The sequence below is a fragment of the Elephas maximus genome, chromosome 17, assembly GCF_024166365.1.
Source record: "Elephas maximus indicus isolate mEleMax1 chromosome 17, mEleMax1 primary haplotype, whole genome shotgun sequence".
NCBI lineage: Eukaryota > Metazoa > Chordata > Mammalia > Proboscidea > Elephantidae > Elephas > Elephas maximus.
In genome coordinates, this window is record NC_064835.1 from 25,793,417 (window position 1) to 25,813,294 (window position 19,878).

The window sequence follows — 19,878 nt, forward strand, 5'->3', positions numbered from 1 at the left end:
AAGCAAGCAAAGAGAGGGACCTCACATCATCAAGAAAGAAGTGCTGGGAGCAGAGCGTGTCCTTTGTACCCAGGGTCTCTGCACTGAGAAGCTCCTAGACCAGGGAAACATCAATGACAAGGATCTTCCCCCAGAACAGACAGAGAGCGAAAGTCTTCCCCTGGGGCTTGTGCCCTGACTTTGGACTTTTAGCCTCCTAAACTGTGGTAGAATAAATTTTTCTTTGTTAAAGCCAACCACTTGTGGTATTTCTGTTATAGCAGCACTAGATAACTAAAACAATAAGACAAAAGTGCACATTTTAAAGACACGCACACCACCTACTGGTAAAACATGGGCAATACCACCTCCAAAGATGTAGCTGGTCCTTCTGGACTCCAGCTGCTTTCATGTTTAAATATGGTCCTAGTTCAATTTTGTTCCTTAAATGTTGGCCTACAATTACTAAAGAAAATCTAGAAAACCAGTCGCCTTTATGGGGCAGTTTTGAATTAGGTTAACCTTTTTGTGCAGTAAATTGGAATGGAACAGCCCCCCAAAAATCAAATCAATGGGATGCTTTTTTACAATTGGTATCTTGAAGCTTCAAAAAGAGAGTCAAAAAGTAGATTTGCATCCTTACAAGAAACAACTCAAAACAACCTAAGCAGCTTTAACAACTACATACTGTTGCTGCTTCTTTTCCTCCTTCTTCTCCTGTAGAGGTCATCTCTCTCTACCCTACTTTACCTGCCTATACCCCTAAAGATTCTGATAACCTTTCATCAGAACTTCAATACATTCCAAAAGAATCTTCAGAGTCATCTCATACTATCACCTAGATGCCACTCTGTGCCACCCTGCATGGGAACTAGAGATAATCCTAAAGAAACTATTGTAACCTATGTTCCCTGGGCACACAGTCAATTACATAGTATAGCTAAAGAATTTCCAGATGTACAGAAGGATCCATCTACATTTACCGAGAAATTTAAAGTCCTTATAGATGCTTATCAGCCAGTATTATCTGATTTATACCAATTGGTTCACATGTCAGTTATCCCAGGAGGTGCTCAAATATGGTTAAAAGAAGCTTATTGGGGGAAAAAAAAAAAAAACCCAAGAGAGCCTAGCTTTAAATGTTGATCAAACAAATGAACAAAGGCTTACTTACAGCTGTTGCAAAACAAGCTTGTAAATTATATAAGGCTATCAAGGAGGCTTTTCTTTCAGTAATAGATTGGACTAAAATTAATTCTTGAGTGAAAAATAAAGGTGATTAGGATATGATTATTAAACTAGGTTGTACCAAAAATTTGAAGAACATTCTGGATTAGGTATGGGTCAGACAGGAACCACAGGAGTTTATAATGCAGTGTTCATACCTGGACTTGATCTTGAGCTAGTAACTTTAGTCAAAAGAAAGAATTTAGCGTGGAAAATACTCCTATACCTGAATTAACAGAATTCATGAATTAGCTCAAACTATAGAGATTGAAGATGGTGAAAGACAAAGAAAATTAATGACTTTACAATTTCAACAGTTGCGGGCTCAACCAAAAACCTTTCCTCTTTGTGTCATAAAATTCTCTAAAGGGTCAGAAATAAAAATCTCCTATCTGTTACTGCTGTAAAAAATTAGGAGACCTTAAAAGGACTGTAACAAACTTAAAAGCAAAATTTTTAATTTCTAAGGTGTCTGAATTTTTTTCAAAAAGAGCCTGAAAGTGGTCCAGGGAGTTAACAGAGGCTTTCTCTATGGTAATACTAGATTCCCAAGAGAAACAACAATCCAAATAAACAGAGAGCCAAGCAAATTTTTAATTGACACGGGTGCTGACATGTTGGTGATTCCCCCCAAAAATCCCAATGCCGTTGAGTGATTAGCCCTACTAATTTGCAAAAGCCCTTGCCCCGAAGTAATACTACTTCAACAATTGTGGAAAAACAAACACTGGCTAACTTTCAACCTGTTAGTGTGATTTTTGGTTCTATAAAAGATATGCATCCATTTTTGCTTAGTGAAGATACTCTAGTAAATTTATCAGGAAGAGATTTATTATTTAAGAGAAATTGTAGTATTTAATGAACAAGGGGAAATGTTATTAGACCTTTCTATTGATTCTGTAGAGACCAAAGAGGCTTCTTTTGAAGAAAACTTTTGTCATTTACAAGCCTTAACCCTTCTCTCAGTTGAAGATCCTATGGTTATTCCTTCCAGTTCATTAGATGATTGTTCAGCCATGCTGGAAACACTTTGGTTCACTGGGTCCACAGATACTGGTCATGTACTCTCTACCAACGCAATAGAAATTCAAATTGATACTTATAGGCCTTTACCTTGGATTTCCCAATGTCTCTTAAGGAAGGAAGTTCAGGAAGGAATAACCCCCACAATTGAAGAACTTATCATAGAGTTTAATCACACCCTGAACTAGCCCAGTTAAGAAACTTAATGGTTGGAGTTGGAGACTTGTTCAGGGATTACGTCCAATCAATTTCATTATAATACCCAGGTTTCCCGTAGTTCCAAATCCTCATTTGCTCTTTTCTAATGTCCCTCCAGAAACTTCTCAGTTCACAGTAATTGGCCTTTGTAGCCATGATGGCTAAGATCGTCTGTCAACTTGGCAGGGCCATGATTTTCAGTGTTTTGGCAGTTGTATAATGTGATCACTTCTCTGTTGAGATTTCATATGTGATCACCCCCATGATGGGATCTGCTGTGAGTAGCCAATCAGTTGAAAGGGAGCTTCCTTGGGTGTGTGGCCTGCATCCGGATATAAGTGAATGTTCTGGCTTTTGCCTAAGTTGGATCCTGCAGCTGGCTCCTGTTTGTCTGACCTCCAGTTCTTGAGACTTGAGCTAGCAGCTGACATGTGGTCTTGGTTGCCAATTTTGGGATTCGTTGATCTTCACATCCTGTGATCAAGAGCCCTGATCTCAGACCTACCAATCTTGGGTTTGCCAGTCCCTGCAGCTATGTGAATCAGAAGAAGCCTCTATCCTAATCCATGGACTTGAGATGTCCCAGCCTCTACAACCGTGTGAGCCATTTTCTTGATATAAATCTATCTATATATTTATATGTGTTACTGGTTTTGCTTCTCTAGAGGACCTAGTCTAAGACAGTACTGCATTCTTTAGCGTATCAGTTCATACAGATAGTCAATTTCTATTCGCCTTTACGTGGAAGGACAAAAAAATCCGCATGAACTGTGATGCCTCAGGGGTTCACAGAAGCTCTCACTTATTTATCTCAAATTTTCCATGCTGATTTGCAAGTTTTACAGTTTGCAAAAGGGTCTACTGTGTTACACTATGTGGATTATTTACTAACCTGCTCAAAATCTCATCAAAATTGCCTTATAGTGTCTTGCTATTACAGCATTTAATCACTGGAGGTCACAAGGTCTCCAGAGAAAAATTACAGTTGGCACAACCTTTAGTTAAATACCTAGGGCACATAATTTCTGCAGAAGTGATCACTATTGATCCCAAAAGAAGGGAAACTATTTTAGCATGCTCCACTCCCACTAATAAAAGGGAACTAAGAGGACTTTTAGGCCTTTGTGGCTACTATAGAACTTGTATACCTAATTTTTCTTTCATATCCCAACCCCTCTAACAAGATCTAAAAAGCTCTGAATTTGATTGTTTTAAACATTCTAGAGAAAGTCAGGAAGCTATTGATAAATTAAAACAGGCTTTACAAAGTGCCCCAGATTTAGAATCCCCAAACTACAAGTTAGACTTTTCACTTTTTGTTTTACAAAAATCTGGAAATGCTTTAGGAGTCCTTACTCAAAAACATGGAAGACAGCAAAGACTTGTTAGATTTTATAACATTCAGTTAGATCCTGTTGCTAGAGGCTACCCCCCTTGTCTTAGAACAGTAGCCACAATTTCTAATTTAGTCGAAACTGTGACAGATGTGGTTGTAGGAAATTTTCTTGACGTTTATGTCCCTCATAAACTGTCATCTGTTTTAAATTCAATATTAACCCAACATCTTTCTGCCAGCAAGTTAACCTCTTTCAAGGTTCTCGTTTTGGCTGCCTCCAATGTCCCATTACATACCGTAACCTCTTTGAATCCAGCTACATTGCTTCCTCTCCCTAATGATAATGACTATGCATCTCATAATTGCTTAGATCTTACTGAACAACTCTTATCTCCTAGGCCACATTTACAAGAAACTCCATTAAGAAATTCTGATTTAGTTTTATTTGTTGATGGGTCATATTTTAAAACTCAGCCTACCAGTTCTTGTTACCAGGGATGATACAACATAACCACCTCCACTGAGATACTTAAGAGTGGTCTCCTTCTTGAAGTTATATTGAGGTTGTGTCGGATGACCATATAGTCTTAGATTTCCTTCTTGCCAACAAGGCCAAGTTTGTGCCATCATTAAAACTTCCTGTTGTTCCTGGATTAATACTCCCAGCATAGTTGAGCAAGACGTTAAAGAAATCCATAAGATGACTACACGGCTTTGTGTACTCCCTCAGAAAGACTTCTCTGATAATTTTAATTGGTTACCTAAAGGGATAAGCTATTGTATAAGACCTGCATCATTAACAGTAATATAGGTACTTATCATAATTGTTGCCATATTGGAATTATCAAATGTTGCATGAAAGTAGTATCTAGAACAGTTTTTAATAAGATCAACATGTTACTTATGAAGGGAATCATGTTTATAGATGGAATGTACTCTATGGATGGACTCAAGCTCCAGTTTTAAGACTGTAGCCTGACAGCAGAGTAAGCAGTCCCTCCAATGTGGCCTAGTTCTATGTCTCCCTCAGAGATGATCATCAAAAATTGAATACTGTAGTATTTTACAGTCATGTAGTCATAGTTGGTGTTTAGAACTACCTTTTTCCAACAACCATTTTGTATTCCCTTTACCCTCAGCAAGTGCCTCAGCTGATTGTGATTCTTTCCCTGGTGGGGTGACCCAAACCTTCATTCCTAAAGGGTCTGGGGCAATAGTAGTCATGTTGGAATTGGGTTGTTGCAGTTTTCCATCGACTTTAATCACAGGGCATGGTAGTATTAAGAAACATCCTAAGGGATCTCCTGTACTGCAGACATACTCTTCTCTACCACTATTATGTAGTATCAGTCCTATTTCCTGTTGGTAATCAGGATCAATCACACCAGCCAGTAAGGTAATTCCCTTCTTTGCCTGTTGATTGAAAGGCATGAGGGGCCAAAAAATGACTGGAGAGCATTCTTAACTTCCAGTTCAATGGAATCATTGTGGTGTCTCTTGTTGAGACCATTCCTCCTTTTAGAATTAAGACGTCCAGACCCTAGAGCATAGAGTTGTGGAGACAGGAAACAAAAAATTTATGAGTGGATCATTAGGGGTATTAATGCGTGGTGCCAGTTCCATTTCCACCCCTTGATTCTTGGACCCAAGAATTCTGGCTATGGAAGAAATAACACCATATATTGCACTCATTTAGAGCATATACAGCCTCCTGAAGAACATTGTCCCAACCCTGCAAGGTTTTGACACCTACCTGGTGCAGTTATTGTGTCTTTAGAAAGTCATTCAATCATTCTATCAAACCAGCTGCTTCAGGATGATGGGGAACATGGTAAGACCAGTGAATTCCATGAACATGGCCCATTGCCACATTTCACTTGCTATGAAGTGAGTCCCTTGATCTGAGGTGATACCATGTGGAATACCACGATGGTGGATAAGGCTTTCTGTAAGTTCATAGATGCTAGTTTTGGCAGAAGCACTGCATGCAGAGAAGGCAAATCTGTACACAGAGTAAGTTTCTATTCCAGTAAGAACAAAACACTTCCTTTTCCATGATGGAAGTGATCCAGTGTAACAAACCTGCCACCAGGGGTCTGACTGATCATCTCAAGGAATGGTGCCATATCAGGGACTCAGTGTCAGTCTCTGCTGCCAGGTGATTGGACATTCAGCAATGGCTGTAGCCAAGTCAGCCTTGGTGAGTGGAAGTCCATCTTGTTGAGCCCATGCATAACCTCCATCTCTGCCACCATGGCCACTTTGTTCATGAATCCATTAAGCAATGAAGGGAGTGGCTGGAGAAACAGGATGGCTGGTTTCCACAGAACATATCATCCCAACCACTTGAGTATTAAAATTGCTCTGCTGAGGTCACCCTTTGGCAAACATTCACATAAGACACAAATATCTATCCACATACCTCTTTGTTATCAATTTTCCAATTGCATTCCTCCCAAGTCCCTGACCATCCAAACCATTGGCCATAGCTCATTAATCAGTATACAATTGCACATCTGGCCATTTCTCCTTCCAAGCAAAGTGAACAACCAGGTGCACTGCTCAAAGTTCTGCCCACTGGAAGGATTTCCCTTCACCACTGTCCTTCAGGGAGTTCCCAGAAGGAGGCTGTAGTGCTGGTGGTGTCCACTTTCAAGTGGTGCCTGCATATCGCACAGGACCATCTGTAAACCAGCCACAAGTTTTCTTGTCCTCAGTGAAGTGATCATAATAAACTCCCCATGAGGTCATAGGTATAGACTGGAAGAGGATAGGTACATGACAGGAGTGGAGATTAGGGGCATTTGGGCCACTTCCTAATGCAACTTACTTGTGCCTTCAGGTCCTGCTAGGGCCCAATCTTATGTACACTTCCATTTAATGAAGGAGTGCTGTGCATATCCCACTTTATGACTTTGTGGGTCAGACAACAGCCTTTTCATGATGCACTTCAGGCCACATATTGACTTGGTGGCCCATGGTTAAGCATTCAGTCTCTTCTAAGGCCCAGTAACAAGCTGAAAGTAGTAATCTTCAGAGGATCGCAGGGCTTTGTTCCAAAATCCTAAGGGTCTGCTGTTTTTCATCAATAGGGGCCTCCTAAAGACTCCAAACAGCATCTGTCTCTGCTACTGACACTTGAAGCACCATTGGATCAGCTGAATCATATGGATCAAGTGTTAGAGCAGCTTTCATGGCAGACTGAACCTGTTGCAGAGTGTTCTTTGCTCTGGACCCACTCAAAACCAGCAGATTTTCAAGTCACTTGATAAATAGGCCAAAGAAGCACACCCAAATGAGGGATATGGTACCTCCAAAATCCAAAAAGGCTGACCAAGCATTGTGCCTTCTTTTTAGTTGTAGGAGGAGCGAGATGCAACAACTTATCCTCAACTTTAGAAGGATTATTCTAATATGCCCCACACCATTGGACCTCTAGAAATTTCACTGAGGTGGAAGGCTCCTGAATTTTTGTCAAGTTAATTTCCCACCTCTTGCCTACAAATGTCTTACCAATAAGTCTAGAGTCACTGATACTTCTTCCTTACTAGGTCAAATCAGTATAATGCAATCAATGTAATGGATCAGTGTGTAGTCTTGTGGAAGAGAAAGGCAGTCAAGGTCCCTGCAGACTAAATTATAACATAGGGCTTGAGAATTGATACACCTCTAAGTAGGACTGTGAAGGTGTATTGCTGGCCTTGCCAGCTGAAGGCAAACTGCTTCTGGTGGTCCTTCTAAACAAGTATGGAGAAAAAGGCATTAGCCAGATCAATAGCTGCATACCAGATACCAGGATATGTATTAATTTGCTCAAACAATGAAACCACACCTGGAACAGCAGCTGCAATTGCAGCCACCACCTGGGTAAGTTTTCCATGATCTACTGTTATTCTCCACAATTCACCTGTTTTTTTTTCCTCAGGCAAAATAGGCAAGTTGAACGGGGATATGGTGGAAATAACCACTGCTGCATCCATCCAGTACCTGATGATGGCAGTAATCACTGCAATCCCTCCAGGAATGCAGCATTGCTTTTGGTTTACTCTTTCCCTAGGTAAGGGCAGTTCTAACGCCATCCACTTGGCTTCTTGGCTTGTCCTACCATAAAAGCCCTAACTTCACTTGTCAGGAATCCAATGTGGGGGTTCTGCCATTTGCCGAGTATATCTGTTCTAATTATGCATTCTGGAACTGGGGAAATCATTACAGGATAGGTTTGGGCACCCACTGGACCCACTGTGAGATGAACTTGAGCTAAGGTTCTATTAATAACCTGACCTCCATATGCCCCCGCTCTGACTGGCGGGCCACAGAGATGTTTTGGGGTCTCCTGGAATTGGTGTCAGTTCAGAGCCGGTATCCAGTCATCCTCGAAATGTCTGATTATTTCTTTTTTCCGAATGAGCAGTCACTCTTATGAAAAGGAGATGGATTCCTTTGGGGAAGGCTGGGAGAAAAATTAACAATACAAATTTTTGGCAGTGTAGTGGGGCCCTTCCTCAAGGGGATCTGGCCTCCCTTTCATTCAGGAGGTTTTGTGTCTGTAAACTGGCTCAAGTCTGGGAATTGATAGAAGGGCTGTGACTCTCTATTCTGGTGATTCAAGTTAGACTGCCATTCACTTGACCTAGAATTCTCCCGCTGCTTGTACAGATCAAGTAAATATTTAGTAGATTTCCCACCTATTTCACTCCTAGGGACACCATGACTATGTATCCAATGTCATAAGTCCATACAAGTCAGACAATTCTGATTAATGCTTTAACTCCACTGTCCATTACAGTAAACGTGACTACCTTGTCTTTGTCATTTGAGTACCACCACTTGGCTCCTACTAGTATGAGGTCCAATCAGCCAATTGTAGTTAGGTGTCTTAATTCAGTTAGGGCAGCTCCCATTGTCAAATTTGACTTACATAAAATAGCAATTACAGCAGTCTTCAAGAATGCTGGGGCTCCCTTCATATATTTGTTCCTCAGCATTGTGGTAAAAGGTGTGTCCTCTGGGCACTCCATGTGTGGGTCTGTGGGTTATCAGGTCAGCCTGATAAATCCACTCTAACATGCCAATTTCCCTAAATCTTTGGATTCCTTCTTCTACAGTATGCCAAGGCAGGTCTGGCTCTTTAACATGATTTAGTGTGGGCCACCAGGTAATCCATGCTTCAGCGAACCAACCAAATAAATTATTATGTTCTTTCCTAATCTCTTGAGCTGAAACACTGAATGAAAAATCTGTGCTAGTAGAAAGACCTGTAGCAATAAACTCAGACTGATCAAACTTTATATTCCTTGTACCATTATCCCGCACCCTCAATAATCACCCCCACACATATTACCCAGGTTTCTGTTTGTACATATTAGAAAACTCAAGCAGTTCTTTTGGAGTGTAACAAAGCTCTTCCTAGGTCATGCTTTGTACTTCACCTTTTGGAGCTTACTGGGACTTATGTCCAGTTATAGGTCTAGAAGCAAAAATGGATGGAGGGGCTGTGTTCTGAGAGCACTCAGTGCTGTCTTGTAAAGCAATGGCTCAGACACCTCCCCAAGGGATGACTCATATGAAGGCTCTTCAGATACAGCTGGGTTAATCTCATCAGATGGTGGTGGAAGGCCTAACGGTTTTACTAGGAAGGGTGGCCTAACAGACAAAGATAATCTCTTCAGATAGGAGTGAGAGGGCTAGTTCTGTTGGCAGGAGTGATTCAATGGAATTTAGGGACTCAGTGTCCCCAACTTCCTGAATATCTGCCTATATGTCCCCATCCCAAGTTTCAGGATTCTATCTCTTCCCAAACAATGCCTTTATTTTAACTTCAGACACCATTTGAGGTTGGGAATTCAATTGATGATTTAGTTCTTTCTTTGAGAATATGATTTCTTGATACTTCCCCCGATTCCTTGGAAAACCGATTTCACTTGCGAGACTTGTCTTCCCTCTGTGAGTTCGGTGCTTCCCCAGTTTATAAATTGTGTGTTGTGCACTTCAAAAAAACCTCTAAAATCATTTATTTTGCAGATTACTTATTATTATTAGCAGTTAAGCCACTTTGATATGGCTAACACAGCCAGGGGTTTCAAGTCCAAATCTTTGCATGTGTATCACTCTTTTAGTTATCTAATGCTACTGTAACAGAAATACCACAAGTGGGTGGCCTTAACAAACAGAAATTTGTTTTCTCACAGTTTGGGAGGCTAGAAGCTGAATTCAGGGTGCCAATCTTAGAGGAAACCTTTCTCCCTCTGTTAACTCTGGGGGAAGGTCCTTGTCTCTTTCAGAGCTTCTGCTCCTGGGGAAACTTCATGTAGCTTGGCATCTCTCTTCACCTATCTATACTCTGCTCCCTTGTTTGATGTCTTTTATATCTTAAAAGAGATTGACTCAGGATACACCCTACACTAATCCTGCCTCATTAACATAACAAAAACAACCCATTCTCAAGTGGTATAATAATCACAGGCATAGAGGTTAGAATTTACAACACATGTTTTGGGGGAACCTAATTCAATCCATAACACTCCCTAAATTTGAAGTTACTTTGTAATATTAAGGCATTCCTTCCTATAATTTGGAGAGCAAATACAAAGGCTTGTGTTGCAATCGCCATGTTTGATGATTGGTTCTTGAACGATTTGTCCCTGCTGTTGAACATTATTGTTTGGCTAGAAAATTACTTTCAAGGATCTCCTTTGCATGAAAATGCACCATGACATCCAAGCACTTTAGAAGATTTTCACCCCAATATAAAGGTCATATTTTTACCCCTTGTTATGAATTGAATTGCATCCCCCCAAGATATCTGTCAACTTAGTTGGGCCTGAGTCCCAGTATTGTGTGATTGTCCACCATTTTATGTGATTTTCTTATATGTTGTAAATTCTATCACTATGATGTAATAAGATGGATTAGCGACAATTATACTGATGAGGTCTACAAGATTAGGTAGTGTCTTGAGCCAATCTCTTTTGAGGTATACAAGACACAAGCAAGCAGAGAGACATGAGGATCTGATACCACCAAGAAAGTAGTGCCAGGAGCAGAGCATTTCCTTTGGACCTGAGGTTCCTGCATTGAGATCCTCCCAGACCAAGGGAAGACTGATGACAAGAACCTTCCTCCAGAGCCAACAGAGAGCGAAAGCCTTCTTCTGGAGCTGACACCTTGAATTTGGACTTGTAGTCTACTAGACAATGAAAGAATAAATTTCTCTTTGTAGGAGCCATCCACTTGTGGTGTTTCTGTTTTGGCAGCACTAGATGACTAAGACACCCCCCAACAGCACATCGCTACTTCAGCTAATAGATCAGGGAGCCATAGCCTCCTTTAAGGTCTATTATTTACAACGAACCTTTTCGGAAACAGTAAGAGCTATCCAAGATGATGTGATGAGCTTAAGGCAGTTCTGTAGGAATTATAACATCTATGATGCCATCAAAAACATTGCAGATTCTGAGATGATGTGAATCAGTCAAACATGAAAGGAGTGTGGAACAAGTTGTGCCCCCAATTTACACATGCTTTTCAGGGGTTTACAGTTGACAACATCATCAAATCAGGCAAGCTGTGGTTAATATTGGTAACTGACTGCAATTAGTCATTAGTGAAAATGATGTCGTAAAGTTACTTGACTCACATGTCAAAGAATTAACCAATGAAAACCTGTGGAATGACAGCAACAGATGATAGCATTTGAGGAAGAAGACCGGGGTCTAAAAATTCCAGAGCCAAAAAAGGTTTTGATGGAAGAGTTAGCTGAAGACATTCATCTCATTGAAGCAGGAATAGCAAAGTCAGAGCAGCAAGATCCTAATACAGACAGGGTCATCAAAGTTTACTGGACAGTTACGAAGGGCATCAGCTGCCATAAGGCCATTAATGATGAGAAAATAAAAGTTCTTTACAAACCTTGCTTGATAACTATTTCAAGAAGTTGACTCCAGTGGTAAACCACACCCCCCTGTCCAGCACCAGGTCCATTATCTTCAACAGTAGCCATCTCTTCATCATTTTTCCTGTATCATCCAATTATTAACGTTATCATAATGTTATCTAATAAATGCCCCTTCCAGTATGTAAGACATTGATGGAACTAGTGTGTTAACTTTTAATCACGATTTTTTTTCTATCTGTACTATTTTAAGAACTGTTTCTTTAATGTTTTTTACGGTACTGTATACCTACACATATATTCACACATACATACACACACACACACGTAGATTCTCTCTCTCTTCAGTACAGTACCTTATGTAGTTACTTTTATTATTATTGTATATTATTATTATGTACAATATTCTTATGTTTAAGATGTTTTAATGTATTTGGAAATGCTTCTTAATTGTCTTATATGTGTAGAAAGGTAAAATGTCTACTACATACTAAGATGAACATTTGACTAACTGACACTAAATAAGAACCATATGTACCTGTTCTGTCTTACCTACAAATTTGAAATAAGACACACTTAGGAACTTTTCTTGTTTCTAACCTGGGGGCTGCCTGTATAGTGTTTCACAGGTCTCCTTTCTTATCCTTACAGGCTTCCCACCCCAAGAAGAATGGCTGCAGAGAATCACTCTACTGTGACAGAGTTCATTCTAGGAGGATTAACAAATCGGCCAGATCTCCAGCTCCCTTTCTTCTTCCTTTTTCTAGGGATCTACATGGTCACCATGGTGGGGAATCTGGGTATGATCATGCTCATTTGTCTGAATTCCCAGCTTCACACCCCCATGTACTACTTCCTCAGCAATTTGTCATTTATAGATATGTGCTACTCTACTGTCATTACTCCTAAAATGCTGGTGAACTTTGTGTCAGAGAAGAACAGTATATCTTATGCTGGGTGTATGTCACAGCTCTACTTTTTCATTGTTTTTGTCATTGCTGAGTTTTACATACTGATGGTGATGGCCTATGACCGCTATGTTGCCATCTGCAGCCCTTTGCTTTATAACATCACTATGTCACATCAAATCTGCTCCTTGCTAGTGGCTGTGGCCTACATCATGGGGCTCATTGGCTCAACAGTAGGGATCACCCTCATGTTAAAACTGTCTTATTGTGAGATCCTCATCAGTCATTACTTCTGTGACATCCTCCCTCTCATGAAGCTCTCTTGCTCTAGCACCTACAATATTGAACTGACACTTTTCTTTTTGGCTGGATTCAACATCATAGTCACCAGTTTAACAGTCCTCGTCTCCTATGCCTTCATCCTCTATAGCATATTCCACATCAGGAGGATGGAGGGTAGGTCCAAAGCCTTCAACACCTGCAGTTCCCACCTTATAGCAGTAGGGACATTCTATGGATCTAGTGCATTCATGTACCTAAAACCTTCCAGTTCCTTGGCCCATGAGAACACAGCCTCTGTATTCTACACCACAGTGATCCCCATGCTGAACCCCCTAATTTACAGTGTGAGGAACAAAGAGGTGAAGGCTGCCATGCAGAAAACAGTGAGAAGAAAACTGTCTTAACACAAATATTATTATTCTTTCTCAATTTTAAAACGAGGTTGTTATCAATACCAAAGGAAAGTCCAACCATGGATGTGTAACACCAATTCTCCACATGGTTAGTGAATGTGTTCTCTCTTCCTTCCCACTTTCTTTCATGTCTTACTATTTTCAAGTTCATATTTTCTTTTATTTGGGATCTATTCTTTCTATCCTGAGCCCTTTGTTAAACATTTACTAACTTATTTTTATTTAACATAAATTTTACACTTTAAGCATTGAGTTTGAGTGTCATTCATTGTTTATTTCCTCCCATAGAGAAAACATTATTACCATTATTTTCTATAGAGAAAATATTACCTTCTTGTGGCAATGGAATTGTTCTATGGATCTGCTGCGTTCATATACTTAAAACCATCCAAGGTCAGTTCACTGGCCCAGGAGAGCATGGCCTCTGTGTCCCACACCACAGCAATCCCCATGCTGGACCCTCTAATTTACAGTCTAAGGAACAAGCAGGTGAATGCTACCATTCAGAAAACATGAAGTAGAAGATCTTTTGGTTGCAAATGTCATTATTCTGGCTTGAGTTGAAAACCAAGATATAAATACAGGGGGAAGCCCTTCAAAGATTTACACACACATTGATAGAGAGCAAATATTTCTCAACATGACCGATTAAATGCATTCACTCATCTTTTCCCTTTTTACTTTCATGTATTTCATGTTTGACTCTGCTTGAGTCTTACCGATTTCACATCTATGTTTTCTTCCATCAAGGATCAGTTTTTTCTAACTTTGGATCTCTAATAAACGTTTACCTATCTGGATTATAATGTAAATTTAAAACTTTTATCTGTGACTTTAAGAAAAATGTTTATTGATTTATTATCCTCAATAGGGAACATACGACCCAAACTAATTCTCATAATTTGCACTTTGGCATACACAAGACAAATGGAGATGAATTTGAAAGTCACCAAGAAGTAACACACAACCTCTTCCTCACCCTGATTACTCCCTTCTCTTCTTTCTCTTTCTATCTCATTTTACTTTTACCCTCTACTTATTCCTACCCAAGATCTTCTAAATGGTCCCTAAATTCAGTTGCCACTATTGCCATCATCATCATAGCATCTAACATTTATGAATCCTAGGCAGTCTTCTAAGTGTTTTACTTAATTTTCTCATTTTCTGAAATGAGAAAACTTTGATTTAGAGAGGTTAAGTAACTTTCTCAGGGTTACATAGCTGGTAAACTTGCAACACTGTAATTCAAACCCACAACTCATTATCCCTGTTCTCTTGGCTGATAGTCTGTTTATACAGCCTGTACCTTATCCTAATTTTAGTTTCCCAATTTCAATTGTCTTTTGAAAATAACTTCCCCTCTACAGTACCTCTCCATTCATTCCACATGGCCAAGGAGACATTAGGCACTGCTGCAGTCTTTTTTCTTCCCTAGATAACTGTTCAATCTTCTTATCCTGCCAACCTGACTCAGTAAATCCAATCAGCATGTGGCACAATGTCTTCCCACTTTTCCCTTGAACAATATCAGAGATTTATGTTAAAGTGTCCGTGGTCTTGCACTGCAAAAGATTTGTAGAAATTTTTTTAAATTGTTATTTATAATTGTTTTAGAAATAATATTGTATCAGTATTTGTCATTTTTAAGTATCTTAGACACTATGAAGCCCTGGTGGTGCAGTGGCTAAGAGCTCAGCTATCAACCCAAATCCACCAGACACTCCTACCCTGTAGGGTCGCTATGAGTTGGAATCAACTCGATGGCAACGGATTTGGTTTTTTTGCTTTATATTGCATCAGTTAGGTATGGAAAAGTGAAATAACTCTAGATTTATCAAATAGAAAGGTATTTAATACTGGAGATTATATTCTCAGTTTTTTTAATTTTAATAATTGGATAAGAAGGGCTTAGAGAGCCCCTACTGGACTATTAAATCCAAAGAGAAGCCAGAATAGATATGACCTAGAGGTCAGAAAACTCCTACTGCTGCTGTGACTACTACCACCATGAAAAATACCTCTCACACCCATAAAACTGGTAAATAAGCAACAGAAACCCTAGACCAACATTCTAGGTAGATAGGCCTCCATAACCTTGCTTGTCAACAGCAATTGCAGCTGTTGCACCTCCTCACTTCCACCTCCCAAAGCTCACATGAGTGGATTTCACAAGTAAAAGCTAACTCATATTCAGAACTCTAGCTGCAAAAGACACCTGGAATTTTTAATCACCCTGCAAAAGGCCTCTGGAATTTTTAACCACTCTGAATAGGAGTGCAGAATGGAGCCATTCCAAAATGTCCACCATATTCACTTTCTCCTGCATGTTCTCTCCTAGAACTGAGAAATCTACCACCAATGAACTCCTTAAAAAAGAATAAACCTGAACCTGTTGCTGTCAAGTCAATTCTGCCTCATAGCAACCCTAGAGGGCAGAGTTGAACTGCTCCATAGGGTTTCCAAAGCTGTAAATCTTTACAAAATAATAAAATATCTTTATTACCTAAAGTGAGAAATGGTTCTTTTCTTAATAAAAACTTCAAAATGGAAACTCATATAGCAAAACATTTGGATGAATTTGATTACATTAGAGCTAACAAATCTTATTCAACTAAGGACCACCATGGACAAGAGTAATAGATAATAGAATGGAAGAAGATATTTGTCAAGTATAAAGCTGACAAGTGATTAATAACCAGAATATACAAGTAAATCCTGCAAATCAACAACAACAAAATCAATCTCAACAGAAAAAAATTAGAACATTTAAGAACAGGCATAAAACATATAAGAATATAAGAGGAGACAGAGCACCAGGTAACCAGTAAGACATGTTTTCTCACCACCCACCCTGCCTCCCCCTGCTCAGCCTTCACCACTTCAATGCTGATCAAACTGCCGCTTCCCTACCAGGTTGATTCCTGGCTTCCTGGAGGGCCGATTCACTGTTTCTTGTGGGGCAATTCGCTGCTTCTCAGTGGGCCGATTCCTGGATTCCAGGAGGGCCAATTCAATGCTTCTTGGCAAGCCATTTCCTGGCTTCCTGGAGGGCAGATTTGCTGCTTCCCAGTGGGCTCAATAGGGGCTACTTGGCAGCCTGATTTGCTGCTTCCTGGTCGGCCAATCTGCCACTTCCTAGAGAGCCTTGAGGAGGAATGGGAGGCAACAGTTCCTTGCCATGAGGATTCACCCCGCCCAGGCCAACTGGCTTCTTCACTGCCATTTCATTGTTGCTTTTTTTTGGCCTCTTTTGGTTTCTTCCCTGCCTCTCACCTCCTCCCCTCATTTCTCTTGAACACCCGACTCCTTGTGCCATCTTTGCTGCTTCTTGACAGGCTGTGAAGCACTGCTCAGCTGGGCAGCAGTTTCCCGAGTCTGAGCCACCAAGCTGGTGGGATCCATGGGGGATTTTTTTCTTTTTACTTTTTTTGTTGGTTTTCTCTTTCTTTTTTCCTTTCCATTTTTCTTAATTTCTCAGTCTCTTGTCTTTACCTTCTTTTCCTGTCCCCTGAATACTTGGGGCTGTGTTATCATCTCCACTCCTTCTAGTCAGATTGTACTGCTTAGTTTGAGAGTTGCTTCCCTGGTCTATGCAACTGTGTTGGAGGGATCCCTGAGGGCGTTTTTTTATTTATTTCTTTTTGTTTGTTTTTTCCTTATTTTTCTTCATTTCTTGGTTTCTTGTCTCTCCACTCAAATGGCAGCTCCTTCAGCACCTTTTTTGCTCCTGTTTCTCTCTTCTCTCAACCTACCTCCACATATCACAGCCTCCCCCTCCCCCTCCCTCCTGCCTATCTACACCATGTGCTGAACATTGCACTCCCAAGCAGCACAGGCATGGCCTACTGGATCCTCCCCCTGCAATGACCCCTTGCTCACCTTGTCAGTCCCAGTATGTGCCTCAAATAACCCATTTCAGCCCCTCCCCTCCATCTGGACCAGCCCGGCTGCACCAGAGCTGAGCAACTGACCCTGACTATTGGACAAGGAGGTGAAAAATATGTCCACAGACAAGCAAACAACAAAGAATGCACAACCTACCTGGCCAGACATAAACAAATAAAACCAAAAAGCACGATGAAACAAACAAATCTACAATCAACAAATGAAGAAAATAACTGCTGGATGTCCCAAAGACAGCAGGAAAAATATATATATATATATTTATAAGACAGGATGGTTTTAGTAGGTGTCCAAAATAAAACACCAGGTGACTTTCCAGTAGAAGAAAAAGGCACTAGAACTACCCGATAGGTAATTAAAATCTCTAATATTCAGGAATATCCAAGAGTTGAAGCAAAAAGCAGACAAAATGAGGAAAAAAATAGACAAATTCACGGAAAATGGACGAATTCAGGAAAATAATACAGGAATAAAATGCCAAAATAAATTCACAAATAGAAATCATATAAAAACAACTAGAAATTCAAAAAATTAAACAAGATTTCAGAAAAGGACAGTGTCATAAAAGTGCTGAGGAACAGGTTTGAAACAATGGAAGACAAGATCAGCAAAAGGGAAGACAAATACTTGTATAAAACTTTGAGGAAAAATCAGAAAAAAGAACAAAGGAAAATGAAGAAACACTGAAAATTATGTGAGATACAATCAAAAGCAAAAATTTTCGAGCGATCGGAGGTCCAGAATTGGGGTAGAAAACACAGAGAAGATCATTGAAGAATTGCAAACAGAAAACTTCCCTACTATGAAACATGAAAAGCTGACCATCCAAGAAGCTCAATGAACCCCATATAGGATAAACCCCAAAAGAAAATCACCAATGCATATCATTATCACAAAAACCAAAGACAAACAATTCTGAGAGCAGTTCAGGAAAAATGAAAAGTCACATACAGAGGAGAAACAATAAGACTAAACTCTGATTACTTGAGAGAAACCATTCAGGCAAGAAGGCAATGGGATGTCATATACGAAACTTGGAAAGAAAAAATTTGCCAACCAAGAATAATATATCCTGAAAAACTCTTATTCAAATATGGTGGTGAAATTAGGACATTTCCAGATAAACAGAAATTAAGCTAATATCAAAACAAACTTACAAGAATTATTAAAGAAAGTTCTTCAGTTTGAGGAAAAACAACATCAGACGGCAGCCTGATTCTAGGACATAAGATCACACCAGCCAGATATCAACCTAGGAAACAAACTCTCAAGGACTACCAAAACAAAACAATTATAACAGGGAACCAGACAGGTTAATCTGTAAATGACAACAATGTCGGAACATTTAAAAGAGGGAATAAAAGGTGTAGGTATAGAACTTTCTAACATATAGGAAGGCAAGAAGATACCATGTAATAATAAACTGGTTCAAACCTAGGAAGATAAGGGTAAATTTCAAGGTACCCACAAAGGAAGTTAACAAACCTGCTCATCAAAATAAAGAAGAAAAACATAAAGTCTCAGTAAATACAAAATTTACAAAAACAAAAGAAATGAAAAAAAAAATCCACAGACAAAAGTAATTCAGCACAGCAGAGTGAGAACAAAAAAAAGTAAGCACTACAAAAAAAAACTACAAAATAACAGCAATAAACTCACACCTACGAATGATTATACTGAATGTAAATGGCCTAAATACACCTATAAAGAGTTATAGAGTGACAGAATAGATAAAAAGAAAAAAAAAAAAAAACAGAATCCATCAATATGCTGTCTATAAGAGACACACCTTAAGAAATAAGGCATCAATTTATTAAAAATCATAGAAAAAAATACCTAACAGCTACAAAAAAGAGCAGAGTGACAATATTAATCTCAGATAAAACAGACTTTAAAACAAAATCCACTATAAAAGACAAAGAAGGACACTATATCATGAGTAAAGAGATGATCCTTTAAGAAGATATAACCGTAACAAACATCCACACACCCAATGGCAGGGCTCTAAAATACATAAAACAAACTCTAACAGCACTGAAAAGAAAAATTGAGAGTTCCATAATAATAGTAGGAAACAGAACCTATAGAAAGAAACTTAACAAAGATACAGAGGAGCTAAAGAGCACAATCAGCCAACTTGACCTCATAGACAATATAGGACACTCCACTGAACAGCTGCAAAGTACCCATTTTTTTCAAATGCACGTGGAACATTCTCCAGAATAGAACACATCTTAAGTCACAGAGCAACCTTCAACAAAATTCAAAACATTGAGATAATACAAAGTGTCTTCTCTAATCACAATGCCATCAAGGTAGAAATTAACAACAGGAAGAGCAAGGATAAAAAAAAGTCGATTATATGGAAACTGAATAACACCCTCCTTAAAAGTCACTGGGTAATAAAAGTCAGACATTATAATTAAAAAATTCCTAGAATCAAATGAGAATTAAAATGCATGATGCCAAAACATTTGGGACACAGCAAAGGCAGTCCACAGATATGAATTTATGGAAATAGATGCATACATCAAAAAAAGAAGAAAGTGGCAAAATAAAAACGTTAGCTACACAACTTGAACAAATAGGAAGAGAACAGCAATAAAAGCCCACAGCCACAAGAAGAAAGGAAATAGTAAAGATCACAGCAGAAATAAACGAAATAAAAATGAGAACAGAAAAACAATAGAAACAATCAACAAAATCAAAAGCTGGTTC

At 39.4% G+C, this 19,878-nt stretch overlaps 1 protein-coding gene across 1 annotated transcript; it reads left to right on the top strand.

Annotated features, from left to right (window-relative positions):
- The first annotated feature begins 12,300 nt into the window (after nucleotides 1-12,300).
- Nucleotides 12,301-13,248, top strand: LOC126061131 (olfactory receptor 8A1-like). The gene has a single exon (XM_049857463.1). The coding sequence runs from the start codon at nucleotides 12,325-12,327 to the stop codon at nucleotides 13,246-13,248; it is 924 nt and encodes a 307-aa protein (XP_049713420.1). The 5' UTR covers nucleotides 12,301-12,324.
- Nucleotides 13,249-19,878: the final 6,630 nt, after the last annotated feature.